The sequence below is a fragment of the Musa acuminata genome, chromosome BXJ3-11 (genome assembly GCF_036884655.1).
Source record: "Musa acuminata AAA Group cultivar baxijiao chromosome BXJ3-11, Cavendish_Baxijiao_AAA, whole genome shotgun sequence".
In the NCBI taxonomy this organism is placed as follows: domain Eukaryota; kingdom Viridiplantae; phylum Streptophyta; class Magnoliopsida; order Zingiberales; family Musaceae; genus Musa; species Musa acuminata.
In genome coordinates, this window is record NC_088359.1 from 10,255,627 (window position 1) to 10,271,037 (window position 15,411).

General features: G+C 36.1%; 1 protein-coding gene across 4 annotated transcripts; it reads right to left on the reverse strand.

The window, feature by feature from the left end:
- Nucleotides 1-1,002: 1,002 nt before the first annotated feature.
- Nucleotides 1,003-15,115, reverse strand: LOC103971261 (long chain acyl-CoA synthetase 9, chloroplastic). 4 transcript variants are annotated; one of them, XM_065175305.1, is made up of 13 exons: nt 14,951-15,115; nt 13,812-14,302; nt 13,308-13,388; nt 11,485-11,757; nt 9,189-9,320; nt 8,898-9,071; nt 8,741-8,796; nt 8,567-8,665; nt 4,794-4,911; nt 2,417-2,548; nt 2,199-2,333; nt 1,929-2,135; nt 1,003-1,409 (listed from the first exon to the last, which is right to left on the reverse strand). In XM_065175305.1, the coding sequence occupies exons 2-13, from the start codon at nt 14,256-14,258 to the stop codon at nt 1,245-1,247; spliced, it is 2,019 nt and encodes a 672-aa protein (XP_065031377.1). In that variant the 5' UTR covers nt 14,259-14,302; nt 14,951-15,115; the 3' UTR covers nt 1,003-1,244. The 4 variants fall into 4 exon arrangements, with proteins under 4 accessions (XP_065031377.1, XP_009383518.2, XP_009383520.2 ...); XM_009385243.3 differs by having other exon boundaries at nt 8,567-8,796; XM_009385245.3 differs by having other exon boundaries at nt 8,567-8,796; nt 13,812-14,314; nt 14,951-15,106.
- Nucleotides 15,116-15,411: the final 296 nt, after the last annotated feature.

A 15,411-nucleotide genomic window follows, 5' to 3' on the forward strand; every position in this document is an offset into this window, starting at 1 on the left:
CAACCAAAAGGATATTGATTCGGTGTCTGTCTTTTTAACCCATTGGCCTATATATATATGTCAATATTGACTGCTTTAACTACTACTTTCACTCATCAGTTCATTACCTCAAATGTATGGAATGTGCCTTTATCGAATACTATATATATTTCATCCATATCTAGTTGACAAGATCCGAAGAATTCATTTACCTGAGAGCCCCCGTGATGACCAGTGGGTATGAGCCTCAACTCTAACTCCAGATAGTAAGGCCTCTACAAAAGAGTGCCTATCAATTGTTAAGAGAGATCGTAATCCCAACTTGAGAATGCTACTATAATTCATTCTTAGACAATGCCATGTCCAGTGTGCTACGAATGTTCCAATTTGATGGCAGTGACTTTTAAGGACTGGACTGGAATGCTAGATGCTGGCTAGAAGAAAGGGCAGTGGAAAAGAGCAACGGAGGAGGATGTGTTCTTGGTAGTGATGGCGAACACATTATGGGAGCTGTGGGTAAACCAATTTGGAGACGCTTTTCAAGAGGATAGTAGTAGTAAGGATCCTTGAAATGTCTAAGGGGACAAAGAGAAAGAATCCTCGTAAGGAATCTTCTGTAGGGTATGGGTATGTCATTAACAATGAGAGGGGACAACCGACGAAGCTAAGGGGAGGGTGACACTAACTATTTAAATGGACTAACTCAACTACTTTGGTACATGAAATCAATATATACAGACATACATTTTGAGCAAAGTTCAAATTTTTTACCTGAAATCAATATACAAAAATATTTTGAGTTTGACTGGTTAGATCAAAGTTAAAAATTTTCAGGGAGTAGCTCAGAGTTGAGGTAATCTCTGCCTATCTCAAAGTTCAAAATTGTAGCTCCTTGCTAATTAATATAAAGTTTTGGTTAAAAAATAAAAACACACACACACACACACACACACACACACAGAGCAGCAGCAATGCTTTTGGTGCATGAACATTTCAATATTTTCACATTGGTAACAACAGGAATGGGGAGCTGAAACAATTTTATTTCTCTTCAGTTGGTCAGGGTTCATAAGCAAAGTGCTTGTAGTGCCTTGGTCTTCCCACCAACATATCTACTACTTATTTTCCATGCAACTATCAAAATTTGCATGAGGAAAAAACATAACCTGCCAAGTGTGTTCTCTTCAAGCACATAAATATTATGTCAAAAATGATACCGGGCAGCAATACGTGACTAAATACTCCTCTCAAGAAATAACTATGATTCACGCATATAATTTTGCAAGGTCATCTGCATATGCCTTTCTAATGACCTCTCTCTTGAGCTTTAGTGCAGCAGTGACCAGACCAGTTTCGGGAGTCCATGGTTCAGGAATCAGCTTGATCTTTGCTGGGATCTCAAACTTATCCAATCTTGCTTGTTTCGCCACCTATACTCAAATCAAACAAAACTAATTATCAGCTCACTGTTCTATAGCGATGTCAAGACTATCGAACTACTAGTGTCAAATATTCGTTAGGTACCAACAATTATCTAGCAAGCACCCGTCGACATCAGAGTGATGAGTTACATATGCGATGAGCTCAATGATGAGGCACAAGTGTAACTCGTACAAGGAGGTTCATAATGTAAGGTCATGTATTCATCATACACTTGTAGTTTACAGTTTATATGCTGATAATTCTAATTATGAACACTTTTAATGCTAATAATATAATCTCAACCAAATTATTTACTCAAACAAGAAAGAAATGGAGGAAGCAGCAACTAAGAAATTGTTCAGAGATGTCATAATTAATGAACAGAGAATCTAATCATGTACAAACTATAGTCATATTTTGATAAACAGTCAAATACCTTCTAAAAGCAAATATGCATTGAAAGAACTGCACGGGTAACAGAAGACAAACTTAAATGTCCCACATAGGTGTACAAACGAGAAACATACCTTGAACAGTGACTCGTGCACTTCCTTCACAGTTTCCTCTTTTTGGCATAAATCTGAAAAATCACTGTAATTTATCCCTTGCTTTGAAGCCCATTCTTCTGAGGCATGTTGTGCAGCAACAACAAGTGCAACACAGAAACTGTGAAAGGGATCAGCATGCACCATGATGTTGTCCACATAGGGACTCACAATCAAAGCAGCCTCAACCTGTGAAACAGAAAGTAAGTTTGATAAACCAGAAATTTTATAAATAGACATGAAGAGTCCTACCTTTCCAAGGGACACATATTCACCATGCTGAAGTTTCACTATATCTTTTTTTCGATCGATGATTTCTAGGCAGCCATCAGGATGAAACCTTCCAATGTCCCCCGTGTAAAACCACCGCATCCCTTTCTCGTCAACCTTTATCAATCAGATGTCAAGGCACCTAATTAGTCTCAACCAACGGAAGTTTAAGGTTACAAGCAGCATTGCAAGTGACTGACCTTGTAAACTTCCTTTGTTTTTTCTTCATTTTTAAAGTACCCAGGAGTAACATTTGGACCCCCAATAACAATTTCCCCTCTAGGCATTGGTGAATCCGTAACCAAATATCCACCTTCAGGCCAATCTATCAACTGATACCAAAAATGTTCTCTATAAATGAGTGAAGATCTAAATTAACATAAATAAATTAGTCATCAATTAACCATCAGTAAATCTCATATGGAGATCTGTGGATATAAAGACATGTGAGTATTTCATACTACACTTTCTAACAACAAACTAGTTGCATCTCGCCAGAAAAGCTTTGCCTGAGAACTCCAACTTAACAATGTTAGCAACTTCAAAGAAGCTGAAGAAGTTACGTATATTGTAAGTGTTTCAATGGGACTTAAAAACTTACTTTCACCTTATTGCAGAAGAAAATTCTAGGAGAATATATTCTACGAATCATTGAGGCTCATACTTGATTTTAGTACCAAAAAATAAATGGAGTTGATAAAGCAGTGAAGAAAGATGAAATAGAGATTCATCCTACACTGTTACCATTTCAAGTATCCAGTTGAAAAAAGAACAAAAAGTTGTCAGAAAAGAAATGAAAATGTTTATAGAATTAAAAAATCAGCCTAGATGGAACACAATGTAAGATTAAAAAACTTCAAATTTCAATAGCACAGAAATTGTGTAATAACTAGGATTATGTATGCAAAGCAATAAGTTCAAATATATTGTGATAATTAAAGAACTTTGTATTTACTAGTTCTTTTTTCAAATACATTGTGACTTATGAGTAGTAAGCTTGAGCAAATGCATGATTTCTATTTTATGACTGGAAAAAGGCATCACGCTTTTGCAATAAGAGGTGTAATAACCAGTGCTTATTGCCAAAACTCAAGGTAAACACAAAACTATACATACATGGAAGACACCATTAAGCACCTCAGTCCCTCACTCTCAATCACTGTGCAGTGCTCATCCATCAAGAATTTGTGAATGTATAAAATGTGATGAATAAAAGATTCACAATTGAGGTCGAGGGAATCAGGTTGGTGGTGATAAAGAGCTTGGATAATTTTAAAGATGATGATACATTTAATCATGGTTCGTCTTACCGGTCCGTATAGGTGTACCAACCGGCCATCAGTATAGTACGTATCGAGCCATACCGATGTACTGACACTTGATAGGGTGAGGAATACTAATATACCGGTATGTACCACCCATACTGGTCACCTATTGGACTGGTATGTACTGCCTATACTGAGTGGTACACTGATACAGCGAGCCTTGCATTTAACTAGCTGCTTGTACACCTTTTTCTTTTCCTCTAAATACTAGTTGATGCTTTATACTTGCAGGATTTACTTTATTACAAACTATGCTTAAGATGCATCAAATAATATGCTTAATAAAAATATTGCAGAACCAACAGAGACAGAGGATCAAAAGCTTTACAAAAGATCAACATATACAGCTATAACATCATGTCACCTTTTCATTTGGTGTGTCATCCAGCAAACTTATAAAGTTTGCCATCACAGCAGTGCTATCACAGCACATATCAAAGTTTCCTGGAGACAGGAATGAGATGGGAGGAGAAGGGAGGAAAGGAGAGGAGAGGAGAGGACAAGAATGGAGAGAACAGGAGAAAAGAGAAGGAAGAAGTGGGGAAGAGAGAGGAGGGGGCAGAAAATGGGAGGAGAAGAGAGGGGGGGAGATGGGAGACGAGAGGAGTGGAGTGGAGAAAATGGTACCTACAGGAGGAGATGGCGACTGGTAGAAGCAGCAGAGAAGTGCTCGGCTGACAGTGTTGGCAGCCACAGCAACCAGGGCTCCTGTAATCATCTTATTCTTATCGCACATCACCTCCACTTATGGCTTTTTTATTTTTCTATGTGAAGCCCATCAAGTCAGAGTCAGGAAAATCAGTTGATTTGGATTAGGAAGCAAGTAAACATCATTCTTAAGGGTTTTCAAGGTGGTGGCAAAGACCTCAGAATGCCTTCTTGGAATTAAAAAAGAAAATTATGCACCTTTGTTCATAAATGCTGACTTTCATAGGCACCCCAACAGTAGCAAATCTTAAGTATCTTATTAAAAATGACATAATAAAATGAAAGCTAAGATCATGATAATCAGTATTCATTGTCCACCAACACATTAAGTTACAACATAAAGTTGCCATACACCTGAAATTAAAAGGGGAACATAAAAGTGAGCATGGAATAATAATCTTATACTAGCACATGAAAAAAACTTGCATGCAATTAAAAGGAAGAAGAGCATTTAAAACAATCTTATATGTGCACTTTAGACAAGGAAAGTTGTGGTCTATCATGCCAATCAAGCAAGCATTATCCTCAAGGTCTTAACTTGTACCTTGACATATGAACATGGAACTGGAGCACCAACACGACCAACAGAAGTGTCATCATAGTCAGAGAATGTTCCTCCAGCACAGGTTTCCGTGAGACCATATCCTTGCACTACTGGAGCACTGGAAAATATTCGGCATGGTCAATTACAAAGTTGAAGGTATTCAAGATACTACAGATCTATAATTGTATAAGATGCAAATATTGATACCTAAAGAAAATAAAAGAAAATACAAGAGAGTGATTCCTTTCTGAATGTTTGAAGTCCTGCATATAGTCATTTCCCAATTTCTGTTGCAATCATGTTCATCCGATAAGTGAATGGCTCCAAGTGTCAAGTTCACTATAGTTTAAAAAGTTCCTCTATCTGGAATATTATTTGGGCCAATAGTATAACCAATCAAGAAAAAATATCAGTCAATGCATATTTAAGATATCTACGCAAGCAAGGATTGAAATATCGTACCATACCGGAGTTTCAAGATTCGCTCGATACAATACGGTATTGTATACCAAGCGGTATATATAAAGTAAAAAAAATCTGCGATGTCACCTCACATGGGGAGGAGAGGCGACGTCGCAGATATATATATAATACCATCCGGTAGCAAGCGGTCCATGTACCGGTTTGTTGACGGACCGGTACGTACCGTCCAGTAGCGGGCGGTCCATGTACCGGTCTGTTGACGGACCGATACATACCGCCCTATATGGACGGTATTATTCGAAATTGAAGACCTTGTACATAAGGATACAGTTAAGTTCATCACTTTTTTCTAAATGATATGTTTGCATGTGTTTGATTATTTGATGAATTTGTAAGAGTCATATCAAAAACTTAGAAACACGATGGGTCTTTACCAAGGTTCGCAATACCGTACCGTACCGGAGTTTCGATCTGGGCTCGGTACCGGTACGGTACGGTATACTGCTCGGTACACCCAGGTGTACCGAGCGTGCCTAGCACTGTAGCAGTGCTACAGTGCTGCTACAGTGTCGGAACGGTAACATATGGTCCGCGTACCGAAAGTCTGTCGGACCGGTACATACCGCCCGTACCGGGCGGTACGGACCGGTACTGCAAACCATGGTCTTTACCATATAGTTCAAAAAAGAGGGGCTACTGAAGATTTAAATTCAAATTTGTCTCCAAATTCTCTAATTGTGTGAATCAAGTAACACCAATCCATGAATAGTCTCAGACTTGCTCATTTAGTAATAAGATCAAGTGTTTTGATCCAATCAAATCTAAGAAAGACTTCTGTTACTTAAAACTACCATCAGAGGGCATAAATTTAATCAGATGACTAGAATCTTTTTTATGAGGTCAAGAAAAGCCACAGGAAGTAGTTTTTCATAAACAGCATGTCTAGAAGCCATTGTGTGAGAATATCTGAAAAAAAGAAGAATCTCCCAACTCAAATAAGCCAACTCATGCACTTCTATGGCTTAAGAGCCAGAGAATGCCTTGACAGGTAACTTACATAACAAAAACTTTCTGTTTATCTGCACTGCAATTTTGAGCACCATGCCCAACAAAACCTGTAAATTAGTTAGTAACCAGAAAAATTAGATTTAATGTTTTTTTAGTTTTCATATATGACCAAACTCAACAATACTTCAAATAAAAACGGCACTTGCTAAAATTAACTTCAATAATTTTTGTTTGGTATACCAAAAATCTTAACTCAAGATTCAAAACTTATAGTTCAACTGTTTGATTCTCAGCAGTTGATAGAAACAGGAAAATGATTATAATTCCACAATTTAATTGACGCAAAATGATGAGTTTCAATTATAATCAATCAAACATTAAAAAGAAGTCCAAATATAACCTCTTTCAAATGTTACATTACATTATTATCTACAATTCACATTGGTGACATGCTATGATGTACTGCAGCATGCTAATAGGTGTTACCACAAAAGCTATAACATTCTATTATATAATCATTTTGATATTCCAATATGTAAATGATATATAATAAATTGGTACAGGAGTTATTGCAATAATCACTAGCCTACAAAAATTGCACATTAGTCCCTTGTCTTTGTATTTGCTTATAATCGCTAGAATCTTAAACCGTGTCCTACCTAGTTCAACCATGAAATGGTCAAGATGACAGTGCAAATATAATTATTTACAATATCATTTATAATCTACAAGAGATGATAATGTTTCTTTTTTGTTTTATAATTTGTTTATGAACGTATATTTCCCTTTATAATTAATTGTTTTGTTCCCACCTGCCCATCTAATAGAACCAATAGAACTTCAAAAGTCATCCATCGGAACTTTTAAAATTTAAAACCACATGTCCCTTTAATCTTCAAGCCCATACATTCACAACCCACAAGTCTTATAGTTTAAATAAAATTATAAGTGCCTTCATATGTTGGGAATTCAAAAATGTTTTAGAAAATTAAGAGGGCTTAACTTTATTTTGAACTTTGGAAATATGCCTCCGTGAAAGGAGGTTAACAGTAAAAATGCTATAGATAGATAATGATGTAACAGTTTGAAAGAAACATTCTCACAATATTCACTATTCTATTTACTAGCACACATTGTGCACTATGCATTGGGACTGAATTAAAACCAGAAACAAGGAATGACTGACTGCCACGCAATCACAAAAATTTTGAGGGTAAACATGTAAAAGAATAGTTACTGTAATAACTTGTTATGATATTAAACATATATTTTATTATCATGTCAGTTCCAAATTTGTATTAATTCCACCTCCATCTTATTTCACCTTGGGTCTCTAGAAGGTCATTGTGGTCAAAATTAGCAACAAAAAATCATGTAAAAAATTCAAACAAAAATTCCAATCTGAAATTAAATTGCCCAAACATTCCAAAGGTAACCAATTACTGCAAGTCGCATTTCGTAATTTTACTTTTGAACAATTGAACATGTCCTTGGCAAAAATAGTTTAACCACGTCTTTTCATATATTTTGCAGTTAATTCACTAGGTGATCTCTAAATCCTTTTTGCTTTATTTAATGCAATTAAACCATTGAGCTCATGTCTTGCTAAAACTACAAGTACTACACTGTCGCCCCAGTAAATGTCTAGTTTTATGGTCAATTACAAGTAAAGACTTCCTAACTGAACAAAAGAAAGATGGGACAACTGAAGTGGCCACTAATTTTCTTTTTTTATTTAGTGATAAATATAAGAAGTTCAGTTGAACTATTGGAGGAACACAAGTCAAATTGAACAAATGGGTTCAACATTTGAATATTGTTGTATATGAAGATCAGAACCCAGCATTTTCATATAAAGGGAATACAGAAACCAGAAGGGGGTGATAAGACTACACTAGCTAAAAACAAACTGTTCAACAACAGTCTGGTGTGATTTTCCCATATATTTCTCCGCTTAATCAAGAATAGACCTATAGTAAGTCAAAAGTTATGAAGGGGGAAATTTTAAATATGAATGTGAACTTTCCCAAAGCCCTCCAAGTCCAGAATGGGATAGCCTTAAAAAGAGATAACAGAGGCACCTCAATTAATAGATTTGGTAAAATTTAATCATCCGAAACACAAAGTAATTTTTTAACAAAAAATTGTATTATACTTTTTATGCTTAAAGTGCCAGTTTCAGTTGTCCTTTCATATAATATTAACAAGCACAGCAGCATTCTGGTGAAGCCTGAAACAGAAGAAAATCACCTCCAACTACAGGTATACATCAAAAAATCCTAAAAGTTTAGGTATAAATTACTTGCATGTTCCTCAACGAAATGAAATAAGGTTATACTAACCCAAGACATATGTTGATAAATCTCTGAGTATCACCAAATAGAGGAGCCCCACCAGAAAGTAAAAAACGTACACGACCTCCTAAAACTGCTCGAACCTGTCTAAATATGAGAAAATCCCATAAAACCTTTTCTAAACCCCATGCTCCAAACCAACTTCCATTAATAGCAGACAACCTGCGACCATATGCAGCATCAAATAATTTCTTCGACAACCCACCCTTGGCATCTACCTGAAATTTGTTAAAGAATATATTAAATGAAAATTAATCCCATAAAATCAGGCAAAACAGATTATGAAAGATATTATATCTTTGAAAGGAAATGCAAAGACCTTTTTCCGCACGCCATCACGGACACGGTCAAGGATAGCAGGTACAGCAGCCATCACTGTAGGACTCAAGACTGAAACATCACCTTTTGTTCCTTTCTTTATCTTGTTTGATGTATCAGTGAGCGTCAAAGGTGACCCATAGCCTATAGCAACTCCCGCAGCAACCATTACATTCTGTGTACAGCATACATAAAATTATTATTGACCGAAAAAATAGAAAAAATAATCATGAACAAGTTACATGTGGATCCTGGATAAAGTTCAGATGTAGGAAAACTTGAAACTCCTTACCTCTGCAGCCAACTCAAGAATATGAGCTAGTGGTAGGTATGCCATGTATATGTCATTAGTCCCAATGGAAGGGACAATAGTCATAACAGCTGAAGCTGTGGCTAGAACATTGCCATGGGTCATCATTACACCCTGTAAGAGAAGTCAAGGAATTAGGAATGTTGTAAGCATAAGCAACACTGAAAATTTCCGAAGTATCCCCAAATAGCATTCTAAATTTGATACGGATCTGAGTGGACCGAGAGCAAAAACTACAAACTTCATGATGATACATATACATACACATTTATAAAAACAAACAGAGATATCATAAGAAAGCTGGGAGTAGAGAGCTTTATCTGTCTCTGAAAATTTGTGTGCATGCGAACTTATGGCAATACTTCTTACTTCCCTTCTTTTAGCATGTGTGGGCATGTGGCGGTTCAAGCTCAGGATATCTAACTAATCCACAACTTTAAAGTAATTCCTTAACCAGATAGAAGTGTGAAGCTTATATCAAGTAAATTTGGTTCTGAAATAGGTTTTGGGTCCTTTAAGTTGGACATTGTTTTTTTATCAAAATCCTGAAATCAACAAGGGTTATATATGCCGACACAACATCTAATTTACTTTTATTAACACCATATTCATCAAATGAACACTATGATTTCTGATTTTAGTTTCTAAGTCTTCATGTAGATCAAAATCACACGACTAGATAGCCAACTTTGCATTTTTTTTTTCGGAATTCAAGCTTGTGATGTTCTATATTACCTGACCGATATATAAATGTAGGAAATTCCCAACCAAACCAAGGGCAATCATGAAAACTTGCAAAGCAAAGAGGAGTTCAAGTTATACAATAATGTTATGCAGACAAGTAAAGATCAATATGCATCAGTAAATGAAATTTATGCTGGTCAATTTTCTTTCTTTATCAATGGGCTCTGGTATCCTGTAAAGGAATCAGATGCAAAAACAAGAAAAAAAGGATACCTTAGTGCTACGTCTGAAATATTTCGATATACCTGAGTATTAAAAAATGATAAGCAATTTAGGTTCCTACATGGAAACAACCTACAGGAGGGAGGTCCATTGCCAAGATTCATGGTCAACATTCAGAAACATTATGTTACTAATTCAGTAGCAGTGAGACCAAAGAAAAAGGTGTTTATTCCATATATATCTAAGCTTCATTCTAAAAAGATTCTGTGTGACTCAGGATGGATCAAGATTCCAAGTTTGGCATGTCAGTTGTCACGCCTGTCCTTGTCCTGAGTGGATTTGGTACATCTCATGGAGCACTTAGTATGTCTCTGTGGTATGCACAAGTAGAGATGGCAGCAAGCTGGGATTTTTAAGGTATTGACCTGATTCAATTGGGTTTGGATACCCTTTGATCGAGTCCGGAATGGGCTTGGATAGAAAAGGGGTCACCTGAGTTGGGTTCAGGTTTTGGTTAACTAGATAGATGGGTTTTAATCAATACCCTACTTGTCATTCCTAATGTGAGAAAGGATGTTAGCAGATCAAGTTTTCCAGATACCTACATTTACCAACCCAGTAAAACTAGGTTCAGGTATCTTTCAATCAGATTAGGAAAAGGTTCAGGTGGTAATTAATGCACCCAAGTTTGGTTCAGGTACCTAGAAAGCTGGTCAAGCTCCAGAGAAATTTAAACGTATCTGACCCATTGTCATCCCTACACACGTCAACTGTTCAAAATATATTGTCACAAGGGCAATGCATCAAGTGCCATGCCAATACCTCACCTACATGGCATGAAATGTGCAGCACAGGCATTCATTAAAAGAATATACAGTAATAATAGACTAGTAAGTCATGGATAACCATAATACACATGGAAATAAATGGCATGTCAAGATGAGCACATGTTGCACAAAGAAAGTACAGTAATTATAGTCTAAAAGTGCCCTTAAAGTGCGTATGACAATATGCTTTCACAAATCCAAACTGACATGTCAAGTTGAGCACGAATACTGCTAGAAATTTCATTGTCAACTCCAAAATTAGTCCCTGGATGTATGAACAAAGCAAAATACTGAACGCTGGTTTAATGCTCAAATAACACTTTCAAGAAAAACTTTTTCAAAAATAGTTAGTGCTACCGTTTGATAATGAAAACACCAATTACAAGGCATAGTAACCCAGTTGGCGCAATTGTAACTGTAATAACCAAGGACATGCAGGCAGACTATCAGAAAACCCAGATTACTAATTAGAAGCTGAACATAACCTACAAGGAAAGTTTGCAATTTGACATAAAGACAAAACTAACAGATAAGAGCAGACAAACCTTTGGCAAACCAGTGCTACCACTTGTATACATTATCACAGCAACATCAGCTGAGAGGGGCAGATATGCATCTATAGGCTTTTCCCTGCCCATTGTCTCTACTTCAACAAATGATGTAATCGTCCAACTTGTATTCTTCTTAGCCAATGAAACCTCACTTGAAACACCCTCCTCATCAATATAAATAATACGTTTTACATTGTCAAGTTGTCCACTTATATCAATCAGTTTTTTCAGTTCCTTATGTCCACAGATTACAGTTGAGACCTCTGTCTGGTCAATCACAGAGTAAACTGATAAGCGAAGAGATTTAAATGATTACCTTAATCATAACGAAACATAAATGAAAGGGATTTGGACATAACCACATCATCAACATAATGCAAAATTTACTGTTACAAATATGAGCTTGTAAAGTTTGTTGTCAGGTCAAAGAATGCAGTATTAATGTTCACAAGCTCATGGAAACATTGAAACAAGAAATTTGCACAATCAGTAAATAACAAGTAGGCATAACCTCAAACTTGCTAGATGCTATCAAGAATTAAAAAAAAAAAAATGTAAATGTCAGATTATTTTTTTGCTCCATTTGGTATTTGCTCAGGTATTGCCCAGTGTTCACGCAGCTAAGCAAGCCAACATGCATAAGCTACTTCTCACATGACAGGCTTACTTTCATAGCAGAGGTGCACACATCAGTCGGCCATCTTGGAAGAAGAGGTGGTTTGAACTAAATGAGGATGACTTTTTCCTTAGCAATTCAAAGTAGTAAAAATGATCATCTTTCAGATTATAGAGGATAAAATTCATTTTTCAGATGAGCATAGCTCAACATGCTAGAATCTGCTAAGAGATATGAAGTACCTTCATTGTTGGCTTTGACTGTTCCTTCCAGGCATACATTCTAGAGATACAAATTTCAAATCCTATAATGTTACTAAGGAATCTAATGGTTATAAAAATGTTATCAGGAACTGAAGTCATCTAGAACCAAAACAAAGCTACAAAAAGAAAACTATTATTACTTCCTTCACCTGATTCTAAAGTAATTCAAGTAGAAAATGCAATTTACAGACAAAAAGACGGTGTGCATGAAGAAAAAAATGTCTTGATGCTTTCCTTGTGCACATAAGACCTCTGCGATGAATAACCTTAGAGGTTCATTGCACATGATGTAAAACCATTTTTTATACACCATTTCAGCACAACTTTAAAATAACCAGCTGTTGGAAATTGTTCCATACATTTCCATTTTCCACGATATAATCAAAATCAATGTGTTTAACTTCCATAGCTGAAAGACACTTATAAATTATTTATTATCTAAAATAGTTGATTGCAAGTTCTAGACCTCAAGTGAGCTCTAAAGAAAGACAGAGTAGTGGTAAAAGTACACAAGAAACATTAATGAGAAAACAGATGTCTTTTTGTATTAAAAGTGTTGCACAAGTCTTTCCAATTAATAGCTCTTGAACAATCTTGTCACAGCATTAGAAATCGAAAAAGCCTCCTTACTAAAAGATCATAAATGGTCTCATTGCAGCAAGAAAAAACTATGGAAAATCAATAAATATTTCAGAGAATCACAATCAAAACAAAATGAGAAAAATATATTATCAGAAATAATTACCGACCATGCTCAATAGGCACAAAAACTTGATGAAACATGTCATGTATACTTCCATAAGTTTGAAGAACTACCTAATGCAAGTAGAAGTTCAAAAGAACATAAATTTCACTGCACTACCATACATTCAAATTTGATGATCAAACAGATAGAGAAATCAAGGACTTAGAAGTGAAGAAGTCTTGAATAATGAAACCTCATTTAATGAGTGACAAAGAGCCTCTTCCCCCAGTGAAGCATATATAGTAACAACTGTGATATTTTGCCTGAAGCAACCCTGTTTAAGAAAAGAGACCAATTATATAAGGAAGCTAAGGAACGAAACTTTCTAACAACATAGATAATATGTGGCACTTCTTTTGCCACAGTTAAATGCTTCAAGCAAAACTTCAGTATGTATTGAATTATTCTTACAGTTCAAATATCAAGATGTCCATCAAATGCTCACCATGCATGTGTTCCTATAAACAGATGACAAGTTAACCTGATAACCTAACTTTATTAGCTTCTATGATCTTTTTTCGGGTTCAATTTAAATGAAAACCAAAATCAGGCTAAACTACTTAATGAAGATATTCTTCCATTTGATTTTACAAAAAGGTAATGCTTCTGGGCATTGTGTTGCACGGAAAAAGTTACGAACATGAATAATACCTTCAATGAGCATGCATATTATAATCTATCAGACAAGAAAACATACCTGTAAGGCTATAAACCATTCTGCCCGTGTGTCGGAAAATATGGCAACCCGCTCATCTTTTTTGTGGCCAAGATGGACTAGACCAGATGAGAAGCTGCAAACAGCTTTAAAAGCCTCACCATAACTCACCCATTCATAGTCTCCCAGATGAAGCTTCTCAAAGGATCTCCCATTCTGGCTTACTTCCATTTCTCTTGTAATCAGCTTCCGAGTTCCAAGTGAAGGCCTATACGTGAAACGTTTGCAGGCTTGCTCAAATAGCTCAGCCAATGTTGAGACTCCTTCCCAACTAGATTCTACTAGGGAAGTGGACCGGTAGTTGCGAACTGCATAACCAGGCTCTCCACCAACATCAGCTGGCAGCCCTCGTTTCTTTCCATTATTTGATTTCCATAATATAAGTGAAGCTATAAGCGGCACGAAAATGGCAACAATATATGGATTCATTCCTTGAAGATAAGCAATTAATGTATTGCCCAATTCTCAAAAACCTGCCAGAGATTCTTTGATAAACAAAAGCTTCAACAACAACAATAGTTACAAAATATTTAGGTAAATGTTCTAAAGAAGAAAACTTTATTTCATAACATAAAATGATACGATAGGCTTCAAAAGTTGACAGTAAAAAGGCTCTCAGTTTTTAATTTTACCATGCTTAACTCTCCACTGTTCTTTTAACGTTACTAACGGGCTCTGCTTTATGAGAGTTGTATTCAGCACAAGTTCACATATGAAAGAATCCTACACATATGCATTAGAACTTCCATATTCACAGCCTAATATCATCAAAATGAGAAAAGAAATCCACAGAAGTTATATCTATCCTCAACTACATTGCTTATCCACCGCTAGTTGGTAATACGCCAAATTCACATAAAAAGGAGAACCACATATGAACTTCTGATGGTTCCTTTCCTTCAAAAACTACCTTTGACATGGCAGAAAATAAACCCAAGATCTTTCTTGTCATCCTAACAATTAACATCAACACCAATCTAGGCCACCGTCAAACCAACGCGAGCATGGAGGAAAAAAGGCCAACATTAAGGCCACCGTCACACAGATTTCGACTATCACGACAATAAGCTAAGATCAAGGATCAAGGAGATGGGAAACCACGTCGTGGCAGCAGTCCGTACCGCGCAGGCCGTAGCAAAATTCCGATGCGTTGCAGGCGAGATGAAAGGACGTAGATCAGATGATGGACAGGAGATGAGATTAGGGTTTCCGAAGGATTTATATTCCAAAGAACAAGAGACGAAGGGGGGTAAGAACTGAAGGCCGAGCGATGCGGTTGGGACCTCAGATCGGAAGACGAGCGATTCACACCGAATGCTTTTCTTTTGTTGCTTCTGCTGCGCCACAACGCATACTTTTGCGACGTAATATTAACACCGCATACTTTTGAGAGAGAAGCATAATATTCCATCGTTTATTAGAAATTACACCTTATAAAATATTTCTATTTTGAGTATTGTCATTTTATATCTCATTTTATTTTTTTTTTCAAACATTATTTTTAATTTAAAAAATGTCTAAACTATCTCTCAAAGATTTATTATTATTATTATTATTATTATTATTTATTATTATTATTATT

Bases quoted from the DNA above. Each gene is read 5' to 3' on its own strand.
- LOC103971261 (XM_009385243.3), bottom strand. From the start codon at position 14,258: ATGAATCCATATATTGTTGCCATTTTCGTGCCGCTTATAGCTTCACTT. The intron at 13,389-13,811 runs GTATGTTTTCTT...TTTCTTAAACAG, and splicing joins AATGGTTTATAGCCTTACAG to GGTTGCTTCAGGCAAAATAT. The intron at 9,321-11,484 runs GTTTGTCTGCTC...CTTCTCTTACAG, and splicing joins GTAGCACTGGTTTGCCAAAG to GGTGTAATGATGACCCATGG.